This window comes from Muntiacus reevesi, chromosome 3, assembly GCF_963930625.1.
Source record: "Muntiacus reevesi chromosome 3, mMunRee1.1, whole genome shotgun sequence".
Taxonomy (NCBI): Eukaryota; Metazoa; Chordata; class Mammalia; order Artiodactyla; family Cervidae; genus Muntiacus; species Muntiacus reevesi.
This window is the reverse complement of record NC_089251.1, coordinates 138,091,493-138,105,566: the sequence shown is the minus strand read 5'-3', so window position 1 is coordinate 138,105,566 and position 14,074 is coordinate 138,091,493. Positions and strand designations below refer to the sequence as shown.

Here is a 14,074-nt window from a genome sequence, read left to right as displayed (position 1 = left end):
TGTCTGATTATTTGCTATCCCATGGACTATAGCCTACCAGGCTCCTCCCTCCATGGAATTCTCCAGGCAAGAGTATTGGAGTGGGTTGCCATTTCCTTCTCCAGGGGATCTTCCCGACCCAGGGATCGAACCCAGGTCTCCCGCATTTCAGGAGGACGCTTTACCGTCTGAGCCACCAGGGAAGCCCCCACCTGCACACTGTCTAGTTCAAAACCACGATAGCCTTCTCCCAGGAAGGCTCCAAGGAGCAGAGGATGCTGACCCTCCTTTGCTGCCATTACAACAATCTCAAACCGTAAAACCTAACCCTTCAGAGCATCATTGTGGTGGAGACCGTTTGAGTACTTTCCATTTTTGGAAAAAAGTAGAAAAGGAGTATAATAAAACTCAGGACCAGGCAAAACTCACAGTATGTCAGCTAAAGGTGTTCCAAGGGACAGATTCCTCATACATGTGCCAACATAACTACTGTGCTGCTAAAGAACCCAACTGACTGCCTTTCCCTTGGGTTTACTCCGTTCCAGTCTAGTAACAGAAGATGGGACTGACTTCTAATGATTCTAAAACCAAGCAGAGGGAAGGCTGGTATCACACCTTTTCATCTCTTATATTGCTGTTGTTGTTGGGTCACATCTGACTCTTTGCAACCCTATGAACTAAAGCACAACAGGCTCCCGTGTCCTTCATGATCGCCCAGAGTTCGCTCAAACTCACGTCCATTGAGTCAATGATGCCATCCAGCCATCTCATCCTCTGCTGTACCCTTCTCTTCCTGCCCTCAATCTTTCCCAGCATCAGGGTCCTTTTCAAAGAGCTGGCTCTTCGCATTATGTGGCCAAAGTACTGGAGCTTCAGCTTCAGCATTAGTCCTTCCAGTGAATATTCAGGGTTGATTTCCTTTAGTATTGACTGGTTTGATCTCCTTGCAGTCCAAGGGACTCTCAAGAGTCTTCTTAAGCACCACAGTTTGAAACCATTAATTCTTCAGTGCTCAGCCTTCTTTATGGTCCAACTATCACATCCGTACATAATTAATGGAAAAACCATAGCTTTGACTACACGGACCTTTGTTGGCCTCTAATTCAAAACGTGACAGGTTACACCAAAACTTTCTTCCTTTCTCAGACTTTCCCTTACTTTTTCAATCTCCCTTTCTATTCATTTATATTTAACAAAGCCAAATGTCTACCTTTTAGTCAGCACAAAGTCTCCCACTCCCACCCCACACATCCGAATTTACTCACAGAAAAATCTAAAAGTGGAATAGGAAACAAAATATTGGAGCAATACCCTCCTACATATTGAAAACAGATGAGTGTATACTCCATGAAAATCCCGGAAATGGAATTTTTAGCTTAGTCTTGGTGTAGATCAATGACACTACCTATGACACTTCATTTGGAAAATAAGGAAGAAGCTGACAAGTCTCAATATACTTTTGCACACCCCCTCCACAGCATGTGATGGCACATTTAAGAATTTTTAAAAACTGGTTGTTTATTTATGTATTTATTTTTGGCTGTGCTGGGTCTTTGTTGCTGCATGGGCTTTTCTCTAGTGGTAGTGCACAAGCTTCTTGTTGCAGTGGCTTCTCTTGTTGCAGAGCATGGGCTATTGGCAAGGAGGCTTCTTAGTTGTGGCACATGGACTCAATAGTCGCAGCTTGCAGGTTCTAGAGCACTAGCTCAGTAGCTGTGGTGCAAGGGCTTAGACGCTTTGAGGCATGTGGATCTTCCCGGATCAGGGATTGATCCCGTGTCTGCTGCACTGGCAGGCGGATTCTTTACCACTGAGCCACCAGGGAAGCCCAGATTTAGGAATTTATGCACGATTTACAACAGAATAAAGATCTCTAAGCCCAATTATCTCGTAAGAGAGCTGCTTCGATGGAAATGCTAAGAGCTTCTAGAAGCTAAAGTTAAATTTCAGAGCAGGATGGGCTCATTTAGAAAATCCTTGCTTCAGTACATTCAGGTCCACAGGTTTGAAGGAATTAATGCCTGCAAGAGCACATAATTTACTCTTTGGCGATAAAGAGTAAATATTTACATATTCTTGGCATTGAGCTGAGTGTTACCAAACAGACTTGGTTTTTTGCTCTTCACTGCAGACAATGCATCATGCTTTCAGATATTATGGTAGCTAATAATTGTACCACATGTTATTAGCAAGGTGCCTTTGGTGAATGATCAGCATGCTCACAGCAGTACTTTTTAACATTCATTACTAGTCACTCATAGATACCTCTGCAGCTAGCCTTTTCCCCTAAAGTTGCAAAGTGGATCAGACAGCATCTCTTTCTGAGTTCTGAATAATACAATTCTTAAAAACACAGAATTATTGAGTTAGAAGACACCCTGGAGAAGTTACTGAGCCCAGCATTTCATTTAAACAGCTTGACTCAAGGATAAACTATAACAATTTAGGTTTACTACCTGATTTTACAGTTAATTAACCCCACACTTGGGCTTCCCAGGTAACACTAGTGGTAAAGAACCCTCCTGCCAGTGCAGGAGACTTAAGAGACGTGAGTTTGATTCCTGGGTCGGGAAGATCCCCGGGAGGAAGTCATGGCAACCCACTCCAGTACTCTTGCCTGGAGAATCCCATGGACATAGGAGACTGGCAGGCTACAGTCCACAGGGTCGCCAAGAGTCAGACACGACTTAAGTGAGTTGGCATGCATGCACACAATCCCACACTCAAGGTCAAAGAACTAAATAGTCCCTTTTTGGAGAAATGTAAGGAAGAAGTGTTATTTTTTACCTCTCCTATTTTTTTTCTCTAATACTTTGTCCTCTTAAAAGAGCATATACCACACAGGAAATAACTAAAGCTTGTGTTAGAAAAGAACGGGAGAAGGCAATAGCACCCCACTCCAGGACTCTTGCCTGGAAAATCCTATGGACGGATTAGCCTGGTAGGCTGCAGTCCATGGGGTCGCGAAGAGTTGGACACAACAAAGCGACTTCACTTTCACTTTTCACTTTCATGCCTTGGAGATGGAAATGGCAACCCACTCCAGTGTTCTTGCCTGGAGAATCCCAGGGACGGCAGAGCCTGGTGGGCTGCCATCTATGGGGTTGCACAGAGTCAGACACGACTGAAGTGACTTAGCAGCAGCAAAGAACACTGAATTTTCACTTCACTGTCCATGGGTGAAAGAGGTGGGAAAAGAAAAAGAGTCTATCTACTTTGGCTTTCTGGGTAATAAAACTAGTGAATGGGTTTCACTAGAGGCAGTAAAATTAGCTCTGGAACCTAAACCTAGAGTGTAGGTTCAGAGCTAGAATACTTAATGAAATCTTGGGCATATAACTTAACTGCTCCATGCTCCAATATCCTTTTCTGTAAAATAAGGATAAATGTAACATTTATTATATGCAGTTGCTATGAAAAAAGGAGAGACAATCATTTAGCACAGTGCCTGGCATACAGAGAACATCAATCAATGACACACATTATCATTATTTAATATCTGAATTTTACTATTGTATTGTCCATTCCATGGAAAATCATAAGACTGGACAGCAACTTTGGAGAGTATAGATGAGATAAAATGAAAATCCTGTAACTACTGCAACTTAAGTATGGTAGATCTCCAGTCTAAAAAGAAAATAAATCTTATCAAATGTACCCAAGTGGTCAGAAAGGCCCCAAATGTTCAAAATTCTAGGATAACAGGTATCAGGAAACCGAATTATTATATGGTCATAAAAATGACATTTGGCCACATATAATATAACATTTAAAGGTCTACTATTTCAATTTAATATTGGAACCATAATGGTAAAGAACCTGCCTGCCAATGCAGAAGACATAAGAGACACGGGTTTGATCCCTGGGCAGGGGCGATTCCCTAGAGAAGGGCATGGCAACCCACTCCAGTATTCCTGCCTGGAGAATCCCATGGACAGAGGAGCCTGGTGGGCTACAGTCCATGGAGTTACAAACAGACACGACTGAAGCAACTCAGCATGCACACATAAGCACATATTATTCATTCTTCTCTGAATACATATCTAGATTGAGTATGAAAATATTATTCAAAGGTACTTATTTATATAAAACAAGAAGATCAGAAGAAACATCTCAGAAATCTCAGAACCACACATCTACTTGGAAAACAATACTGCTCTTACCAGTGCTGTAGATGCCTGTAGAAGCAGAATCGTACCGCCATCTAGTGAAGTTTTAATAAACTACCTTTGAAAGAAAGAAAGTGAAGTCGCTCAGTCGTGTCTGACTGTTCGCGACCCCGTGGACTGTAGCCCACCAGGCTCCTCCATCCATGGGATTCTCCAGGCAAGAATACTGGAGTGGGTTACCATTTCCTTCTCCAGGGGATCTTCCCAACCCAGGGATCTAACCCGGGTCTCCTGCATTGGAGGCAGACGCTTTAACCTCTAAAATGGCACTTGCTTTGAAAAGGACTGTTATCTTTTTGCTATCAAAATACATAAATACATATCTATACATATGCACGTATATGTTATTAAATAAGTAAATATTTTAGAAGAATCTTTTTCTCCCATTGGAAAATATTATACCAATTTTCTGTATTTTTCATGGTTAAATGTCAAATAATATTTAACGTTCTGAAGTCTACAGGCAATCTGGGTAATATTACTGTCATTTTTGTTGTAATTTAATATGAAATTCCTGAGAAGGAAATGGCAACCCACTCCAGTGTTCTTGCCTGGAGAATCCCAGGAACAGGGGAGCCTGGTGGGCTGCCGTCTGTGGGGTCGCACAGAGTCGGACACGACTGAAGCGACTTAGCAGCAGCAGCAGCAATACGAAATTCATAAACACAGCAAGTGTAGATTTCCAAGGGGATGGAAAATATGTCTATTTGATTCACTTTTTATAGTACCCAGAATAGGGCCAAAGGCAAGAGTATTTTTTAAATTATTTTTTAATTGAAGGATAATTGCTTTACAGAATTTTGTTGTTTTCTGTCAAACCTCAACATGAATCAGCCATAGATATACATATATAAACAATTTTGATGTGAAACTGGTAGTGGTTGGCTTTGAGAAGTAAATGATACTAATTCCACTTTGGATACATCTGGGAAAGTCAAAGAGTGATAACAAGTAGTATCACTCTCTTTGTGTTGCTAGGGGCTTATAGTATTTCCAGAGTCATGTCTATCAAATTACATTTGAGCATACAACCTTCAGAAGGCAATCAATATATATTGCTCAGTGAAACAAATAGTGTATATTAATGTTTTTCAAAATGAAAAGATTAAGTGAAAAAGAAATTTACAGGTAAAATGACTGGTGCATTGATAAAAAAGAAACAGCAGTGTGATTACTTTATGGTAGCCGAGCGTAATCAATGGCATCCTGCGTCTGTGTGCATAAAAAATTAAACTTTTTATAATAAATTTATATATACTTTATGGTAGTAAATGATAAAATAGACAAGTATCTACATATTTTATGCATTCATGATATACATTTTCTCATTTTTTCATATTTCTCAGCTACAGAGTTCGTCTGTACTATTTGTCTTAAAATCTTCAGAAATTTTTCCAATGTATTTATTGAAAAAAATCCACGTGTAAATGGACCTGTGCCATTCAAACCTGTGCCGTTCATAGGTCAACTGGAGTAGCTAGCTTTAATGAAAGCTTGCTTTGCCAGGAAATATTCTAAGCCCTTTATTGGTATTATCTTCATAACAACTCTATGAGGTACCTACTCATATTACTCACATCTTACCAAGAAGAAATTACTTCTGAGAGAGATAATACAACTTGCCTAGACCACAAAGACTTAAGGAGTTGTACTAGGATTTAAATCACATCTGAATTTAACTTCATATAATGCTGTGCTGAAAACTTACTAAAGTATTTCATCTTTCCTTTTCCCTTCGCAACACGTTTCAGGCAAGACACTGCACTTAGAACTTTGCAATTAGACTTCCAACTGCAGGATTTTTGATGACTGCATTATTTATAAGTTGTTTCTTCACTTAAGAAGAAATTAGAGGGTTTAAAATCTGATTGACATTTTAGTGATTATGGCCACCATATTCTGAGTTATTCTGAAAATACCTTAAACTTCTTGGCAAAAGCCAGGAAGAAGCAAAACCCTTGCAGTAAAGCTAATACACAAAAAAGCAGAAGATTCTGCTATAAATACATGAGCACTAACCTCATCTGGGTCCTCAATACTGCCAGAAAGCTTACTCTAAGTGTCTGTAGTGTTCCGTCTCTCACTCCGAAGAGAGGATTTCAAACCTTCCTACTTCCATCCCTATTCACTCACATGTCTTATTTCCCTATTGATGTAGAAAGACATGGGTCTTCTGAAGAGAGCTTTTGCAGTCAATAGAATGGGAAAGACTAGAGATCTCTTCAGAAATATTAGAGAAGGCCTTACAAATAGCTGTGAAAAGAAGAGAAGAAAAAGGCAAAGGAGAAAAGGAAAGATACACCCATTGAATGCAGAGTTCCAAAGAATATCAAGGAGAGATAAGAAAGCCTTCCTCAATGATCAATGCAAAGAAATAGAGGAAAACAATAGAATGGGAAAGACTAGAGATCTCTTTAAGAAGATTAGAGATAGCAAGGGAACATTTCCTGCAAAGATGGGCACAATAAAGGACAGAAATGGTACAAACCTAACAGAAGCAGAAGAAATTAAGAAGAGGTGGCAAGAATACACAGAAGAACTATACAAAAAAGATCTTCATGACCCAGATAATCACAATGGTGTGATCACTCACCTAGAGGCAGACATCCTGGAATGTGAAGTCAAGTGGGCCTTAGGAAGCATCATTACAAACAAAGCTAGTGGAGGTGATGGAATTCTAGCTGAGCTATTTCAAATACCGAAAGATGATGCTGTGAAAGTGCTGCACTCAAAATGCCAGTAAAATTGGAAAACTCAGCAGTGGCCACAGGGCTGGAAAAGGTCAGTTTTAATTTCAATCTCAAAGAAAGGCAATGCCAAAGAATGCTCAAACTACTGCACAATTGCACTCATCTCACATGCTAGCAAAGTAATACTCAAAATTCTCCAAACCAGGCCTCGACAGTATATGAACCATGAACTTCCAGATGTTCAAGCTGGATTTAGAAAAGGCAGAGGAACCAGAGATCAAATTTCTAACATCTGTTAGATCATAGTAAAAGTGAGAGAGCTCCAGAAAAACATCTACTTGTGCTTTATGGACTATGCCAAAGCCTTTGACTGTGTGGAAGACAACAAATAAAGAGAATATCAGACCACCTGACCTGTCTCCTGAGGAATCTGTATGCAGGACAGGAAGGAACAGACTAGTTCCAAATTGGGAAAAAAGTAAGTCAAGTCTGTATATTGTCACCCTACTAATTTAACTTACATGCAGAGTACATCATGAGAAATGCTGGGCTCGAAGAAGCACAAGCTGGAATCAAGATTGCCGGGAGAAATATCAATAACCTCAGACATGCAGATGACACCACCCTTATGGCAGAAAGTGAAGAAGAACCAAAAAGCCTCTTGATGAAAGTGAAAGAGGAGAGTGAAAAAGTTGGCTTAAAGCTCAACATTCAGAAAGCTAAGATCATGGCATCTGGTGCCATCACTTCATGGCAAATAGATGGGGAAACAGTGGAAACAGTGGCTGACTTTATTTTTTTCGGGCTCCCAAATCACTGCAGATGGTGATTGCAGCCATGAAATTAAAAGACGCTTACTCCTTGGAAGGAAAGTTATGACCAACCTAAACAGCATATTAAAAAGCAGAGACATTACTTTGCCAACAAAGGTCCGTCTAGTCAGGGCTATCGTTTTTCCAGTGGTCATGTATGGATGTGAGAGTTGGACTATAAAGAAAGCTGAGCACCGAAAATTGATGCTTTTGAACTGTGGTGTTGGAGAAGACTCTTGAGAGTCCCTTAGACTGCAAGGAGATCCAACCAGTCCATCCTAAAGGATATCAGTCCTGAGTTTTCATTGGAAGGACTGATGCTGAAGCTGAAACTCCAATACTTTGGCCACCTGATGTGAAGAGCTGACTCATTTGGCAAGACCCTGAGGCTGGGAAAGATTGAGGGCAGGAGGAGAAGGGGACGACAGAGGATGAGATGGTTGGATGGCATCACCGACTTGATGGACATGGGTTTGGGTGGACTCCGGGGGTTGGTGATGGACAGGGAGGTCTGGCGTGCTGCGTGCGGTTCATGGGGCCACAAAGAGTCGGGCACTACTGAGCAACTGAACTGAACTGAACTTGGATGTTCCAACTATCTGGTTTTTGTTGCAAAACTCTTACATATCTGGTTCCTCCCTCACCTGTTTGGATCAGTCCCTCAGAGCTGTCTAAGAGGTTGTCTTTGGGGCTCACATCCACAGCTTTGTCCATCAGGTAAAACAGAATTCTCAACTTTTAAGTTGTGCGTATTTTCCAGTTGACATCACCTATGTGAAAATTACTCCACATTCATGTTTAGCTGAGACCCATTTCAGATGAGCAAATTGAGACTATGTGAAAGTGAAAATCACTCAGTCGTGTCTGACTCTTTGAGACCCCATGGACGATACAGCCCATGGGATTCTCTAGGCCAAAATACTGGAGTGGGTAGCCTTTCCCTTCTCCAGGGTATCTTCCCAACCCAGGGATTTTCTAGGTCAAAACACTGGAGTGGGTAGCCTTTCCCTTCTCCAGGGGATCTTCCCAACCCAGGGATCCAACCCAGGTCTGCCACATTGCAGGTGGATTCTTTACCAGCTAAGCCACCAGGGAAGCCCAAGAATACTGGAGTGGGTAGCCTATCCCTTCTCCAGCAGATCTTCCCGACCCAGAAATCGAACCAGAGTCTTCTGCATTGCAGGCAGATTCTTTACCAGCCAAGCTGCCAGGGAAAATGAAACTATGTAATACCAATGAAAAGCTTACCTGTAAATCTGCAACTGTCTTCCCAAAAGCTTTTCTTTGTTTAATGTAGTCCCTGGTTTCCTCAAACATGAATTCACTGGCTGAAACTGATAGCTCGGAAATTAACAGCCTCTCCTATAACCCCCAAATTAGATAATTACTCTAATTACACAAGTGCTTTTCATATGATTTCAATGACAGTAAATCACATAAATAATCTTTATAAAACTCCTAAACATTAATTTATTTAACTCTTCATAAGAAAAGACTCCCACTGAGATTTTTTAAGACTATTTTGATCATTTATAATAAGTCTCTTAAAAAATCTTTTATCTTTATGTATGCCTGTCTTTATACAGATATATAAGTAATTCATTTCCCTCTTCTCTTTACTTACTTATGAGAAAAGAAATTCCAAAGTTGTTCAAGTATTATTTTAAAAAAAAGAACTTGGCAAATATTTTGGCTATTTCCTTACAAAGAGCTAAAAATTCTCGACTTGCAGGTAAGACACTAAAATCATTCCAGGAAGGAATCATAGGACTGAAAATCTTATTTTCCTGACTCACTTATAAGCTTTAGTTGGATATCCTTGAGTTCACTTATTCATACGTCCAGTCATATATATGATTTTTGTATGTATATATATAATATATATAAAATAAATAATATACATAATATATAAAATATATGTATATTTTACAACTTCAAGTTATAGTCAAGTGACTGGCTACATCACAAGTTTTGTATGCATGGATTTATATAGTCCTGTATTATTCTACTCCAGTCCATCATCTAATCAAAAGGTGGATTCTTTTAATATTTCTGACCTGTGGAAGCTCTTGCATGAGGTAATAGAAGCCTCTATTCTCTTCTCCAAGTAGGGCACCTGCTGGCAACCGTACATCTTCAAAGAAAAATTCTGCAGTATCCTAAGGGATCATACGATTGAGTACAGCATTACCTCATTTAAATCTCCCAAGAACCTGATGAGGTGATTAGTATTGCCATTCAGAAAACAAATTGGCAGACAAAATGAAGTTGTTAATGATCACAATTAGTAAGTGGTAAACCTGGGATTCAAATTGAGGTCTATCTGATTTCAAAAGTGGCTTTCCCACTGCGATTACCTGTCATTCTAGTTCTAATACTGTTCTGTTCTACAGATATTGAGCACTAAGGATTTCTAATGCATCTCAAGTAAAACACATTTTTCTTTTTGGTAATGAAAAAATTACTAAATAATTACCAAGTAGTAGGAAAAAATATTTCCTGTTATTTCATAATTCAATTTCAAAAATAGACAGTATTGCTGCTATGTCGCTTCAGTCATGTCTGACTCTGTGCGACCCCAGAGACAGCAGCCCACCAGGCTCCCCCATCTCTGGGATTCTCCAGGCAAGAACACTGGAGTGGGTTGCCATTTCCTTCTCCAATGAAGTAAAGTGAAAAGTGAAAGTGAAATCACTCAGTCGTGTCCAACTCTTCGTGACCCCATGGACTGCAGCCTACCAGGCTCCTCCATCCATGGCATTTTCCAGGCAAGAGTACTGGAGTGGGGTGCCATTGCCTTCTCCGATAGACAGTATTATCACGCAGTTAATGTTCTAAAGCAGATTTTCAAAATATCCTAATTCACTTCTACCGCTGACAACAGTTGCATAAACAGTGGAATAAATTTCCACAATCATTTCTGAAAAAGCATATTTTAAGAATCCAGCATAGGAAAAACAGTATGATTGTGCTATATGTAGTTCTATATATAAAGCATAACTGAGTAAACTCAATTGTATATAAACAATATATTTATAAAGGATTTATATGATGAAAACAAATTTGTATTATGACTTACCTGGGCTTTTAGTCCAATTTTATCTAGTTTTCGTCCCTTGATAAATCCTTTCATTCCATTTTCCACCAGAAAAAGGCTAATGCCATGGGCAGGAGAGCGAGCCTCACGATTTGTGATTGCCACTACAATCACAACATCACACAGCCACCCATTACTGACAAATACCTGCAAAACCCCAAGTATACTGTGATGCTCCGCAATAACTCAGGTCCACGCGGAAGTCAAGACTGTGCGAAAACATTAGAGGAAACTAAACCAAACAAAACATGTTTATACCTCTCTTTGTAACCTCTCCAAATAGTTGCAGTGTTGATTATTCATACATGAGGCTATTACATGAGGGGAAATTACTCAATGTTTCAAAGAATGAATTCTATACATTTTCTTCCCACTATCAATACCGTAAATAATAATAATAATAATGAACTGATTATGTTCTTTTTAAATTAAAACAAAATTATCTATAAAAATGATACATTGTATTTTAGAAAGAAGTTTCAGATGAGAAAATGGAATCTGATGAGAAAATGGAATCTGCTCTGAATGGCATGATACTATTGAAGTATTTGTACTTTCAGATTTATCAGTTTTTGAAAAGGCACAGTTTTTGATTTCATAATAGATGGCCTAAATAAGAAAGGTACTGACTAAGGAGGGTTTCCCTGGCAGCTCAGCTGGTAAAGAGTCTGCCTGCAATGCAGGAGAACCTGGTTCAATTCCTGGGTTGGGAAGATTCGCTGGAGGAGGGACAGGCTACCCACTCCAGTATTCTTGGGCTTCCCTGGTGGCTCAGCTGGTAAAGAATCTACATGCAAGGTGGCAGACCTGGGTTCGATTCCAGGGTTGGGAATTTCCTCTGAAGAAGGGAATGGCTACCCACTCCAGTATTCTGGCCTGAAGAATTCCATGGACTGTATAGTCCATGGACTGATTAAGGAGCGAAAAAACAACAAACTCAAAAAGATATTAGTTTATCAAATATTTATCCAGAAGACAAATATACACAAACTAAATATGAACAACTATCTTCTCATTCTGTATCTTTCCTGGGCCCTCTCAGCCGCTTCCATGGCTTCAGTTGCTATGCATAGGCTGATGACTCCAAATCTTTATCTAAGCCAAATTTCTTGCTAGGTTCCAGACCTGAATATCCACCTGCTTCTGGATAGTTCCATCTGATAATTCAAGGAACATATTTCTTCCTACCTCTACTCCTATTTAATCCGGAGTATCAATCTGTTTTTCCCCATGACAGGGTATGATGTACATGTGCACTTAGTTGTGTCCGACTCTGCGACCCCAAGGGTTGTAGCCTACCAGACTCCTCTGTCCATGGAATTTTCCAGGCAAGAATACTGGCGTGAGTTGCCATTTCCTCCTCCAGGGGATCTTCTCAACCCAGAGACTGAACCCAGGTTTCCAGCATTGGCAGGCAGATTCTTTTCCACTGCACCACCTGGGAAGCCCCCTTCCTAATGACAGTGAATGGTACCAACAAATCATGTTATTATCCTACTTAATATTCAATTTGACACACAGTTCTTTCTAATATATTTCAACAGTTTTTCAGGGTTTTTTTTTTTAGCAGGGTTCATCACATACTGGCACTAGCTTACCAATCCAGCCTTATCTCTTATCTCACTCTCTCCTCATTCCTTTGTTTTAGGTGAGATCTATTGCATGACTTGCTGTCGCCAATGTTCTAAGGTCATCTTTACCTATGGGTCTTCGGAAATCTTGTTTCCTCTACTTGAGAGGCCCTTTTCCAACTCTGCTACAATGAATCCTACTCATCTTGGACTAAGTTCAGACATCACCTCCTGCAAAAAATCTCCCCAAATTCCCCAGACTGGATTAAGTGCTCCATAGCATCCTAAATTTACTATCTTTCAGTTCAGTCGCTCAGTCCAGTCCAGCTCTTTGCAACACCATGAACTGCAGCATGCTAAGCCTCCCCATCCATCACCATCTCCCAGAGCTTGCTCAAACTCATGTCCATCGAGTCAGTAATGCCATCCAACCATCTCATCCTCTGTCATCCCCTTCTCCTCCTGCCTTCAAACTTTCCCAGCATCAGGGTCTTTTCAAATGAGTCAGTTCTTCACATCAGGTGGCCAAAGTATTGGAGTTTCAGCTTCAGATCAGTCCTTCCAATGAAAACTCAGGACTGATATCCTTTAGGATGGACTGGTTGGATCTCCTTGCAGTCCAAGGGACTCTCAAGAGTCTTCTCCAAAACCACAGTTCAAAGCATCAATTTTCCAGCACTCAGCTTTCTTTATAGTCCAACTCTCACACATCCATACATGACTACTAGAAAAATCATAACTTTGACTCTCCAGACATTTGTCATCAAAGTAATGTCTCTGCTTTTTAATATGCTGTCTAAGTTAGTCACAGCTTTTCTTCCAAAGAGCAAGTGTCTTTTAATTTCATGGCTGCAGTCACCATCTGCAGTGATCTTCAGTTCAGTCACTCAGTCATGTCCGACTCTTTGTGACCCCGTGAATCACAGCACTCCAGGCCTCCCTGTCCATCACAAACTCCTAAAGTCCACCCAAACCCATGTCCATTGAGTCGGTGATGCCATCCAGCCATCTCATCCTCTGTCATCCCCTTTTTCTCCTGCCCCCAATCCCTCCCAGCCTCAGGGTCTTTTCCAACGAGTCAACTCTTCTCATCAGGTGGCCAAAGTATTGGAGTTTCAGCTTCAGCATCAATCCTTCCAATGAACACCCAGGACTTATCTCCTTTAGGATGGACTGGTTGTATCTCCTTGCAGTTCAAGGGACTCTCAAGAGTCTTCTCCAACACCATAGTTCAAAAGCATCAATTTTTCGGCGCTCAGCTTTCTTCACAGTCCTACTCTCACATCCATACATGACCACTGGAAAAACCATAGCCTTGACCAGACGAACCTTTGTTGGTAAAGTTATGTCTCTGCTTTTTAATATGCTGTCTAGGTTGGTCATAACTTTCCTTCCAAGGAGTAAGCGTCTTTTAATTTCATGGCTGCAGTCACCATCTGCAGTGATCTTGGTGTCTGTCAAACTCTATACAAATGATCTAATCTTGTCTCTGTCCCTTTGAAACAGTACAGGCATAAAACGGTGTTGGTTACTCCATCACCTACCATCCATGCCTCTTATAAGAAGATTCATCTCTAAAATACAGAGTGCTGATACTAAGCAATAATGGGAGATGGGAGTGATGTTAGTGCCGTGTCCATGACAGCAAATGAAAGCGCTGGAGATGGCACAGTTGTAAGTGACATAACAGGAAAAACTCTCAGCACCTCTAATAGTTCCTTGACGGTGGGAACTATTTCCTATGCACGTGTCTTCA

The 14,074-nt window shown here is 40.5% G+C and overlaps 1 protein-coding gene across 2 annotated transcripts in view; it reads right to left on the bottom strand.

The window, feature by feature from the left end:
* ACADL (acyl-CoA dehydrogenase long chain) overlaps positions 1–14,074 on the bottom strand; it is a 41,685-nt gene that overhangs the window by 12,602 nt on the left and 15,009 nt on the right. Inside the window, exons 6-8 of one of the 2 annotated variants that reach the window (XM_065930652.1) lie at positions 10,730–10,894; positions 9,708–9,809; positions 8,899–9,012 (exon numbers count right to left, since the gene is read on the bottom strand). In XM_065930652.1, the coding sequence (XP_065786724.1) occupies positions 8,899–9,012; positions 9,708–9,809; positions 10,730–10,894 (381 nt within the window). The remainder of the gene's footprint in view (positions 1–8,898; positions 9,013–9,707; positions 9,810–10,729; positions 10,895–14,074) is intronic. The other variant, XM_065930653.1, reaches the window with a different exon arrangement.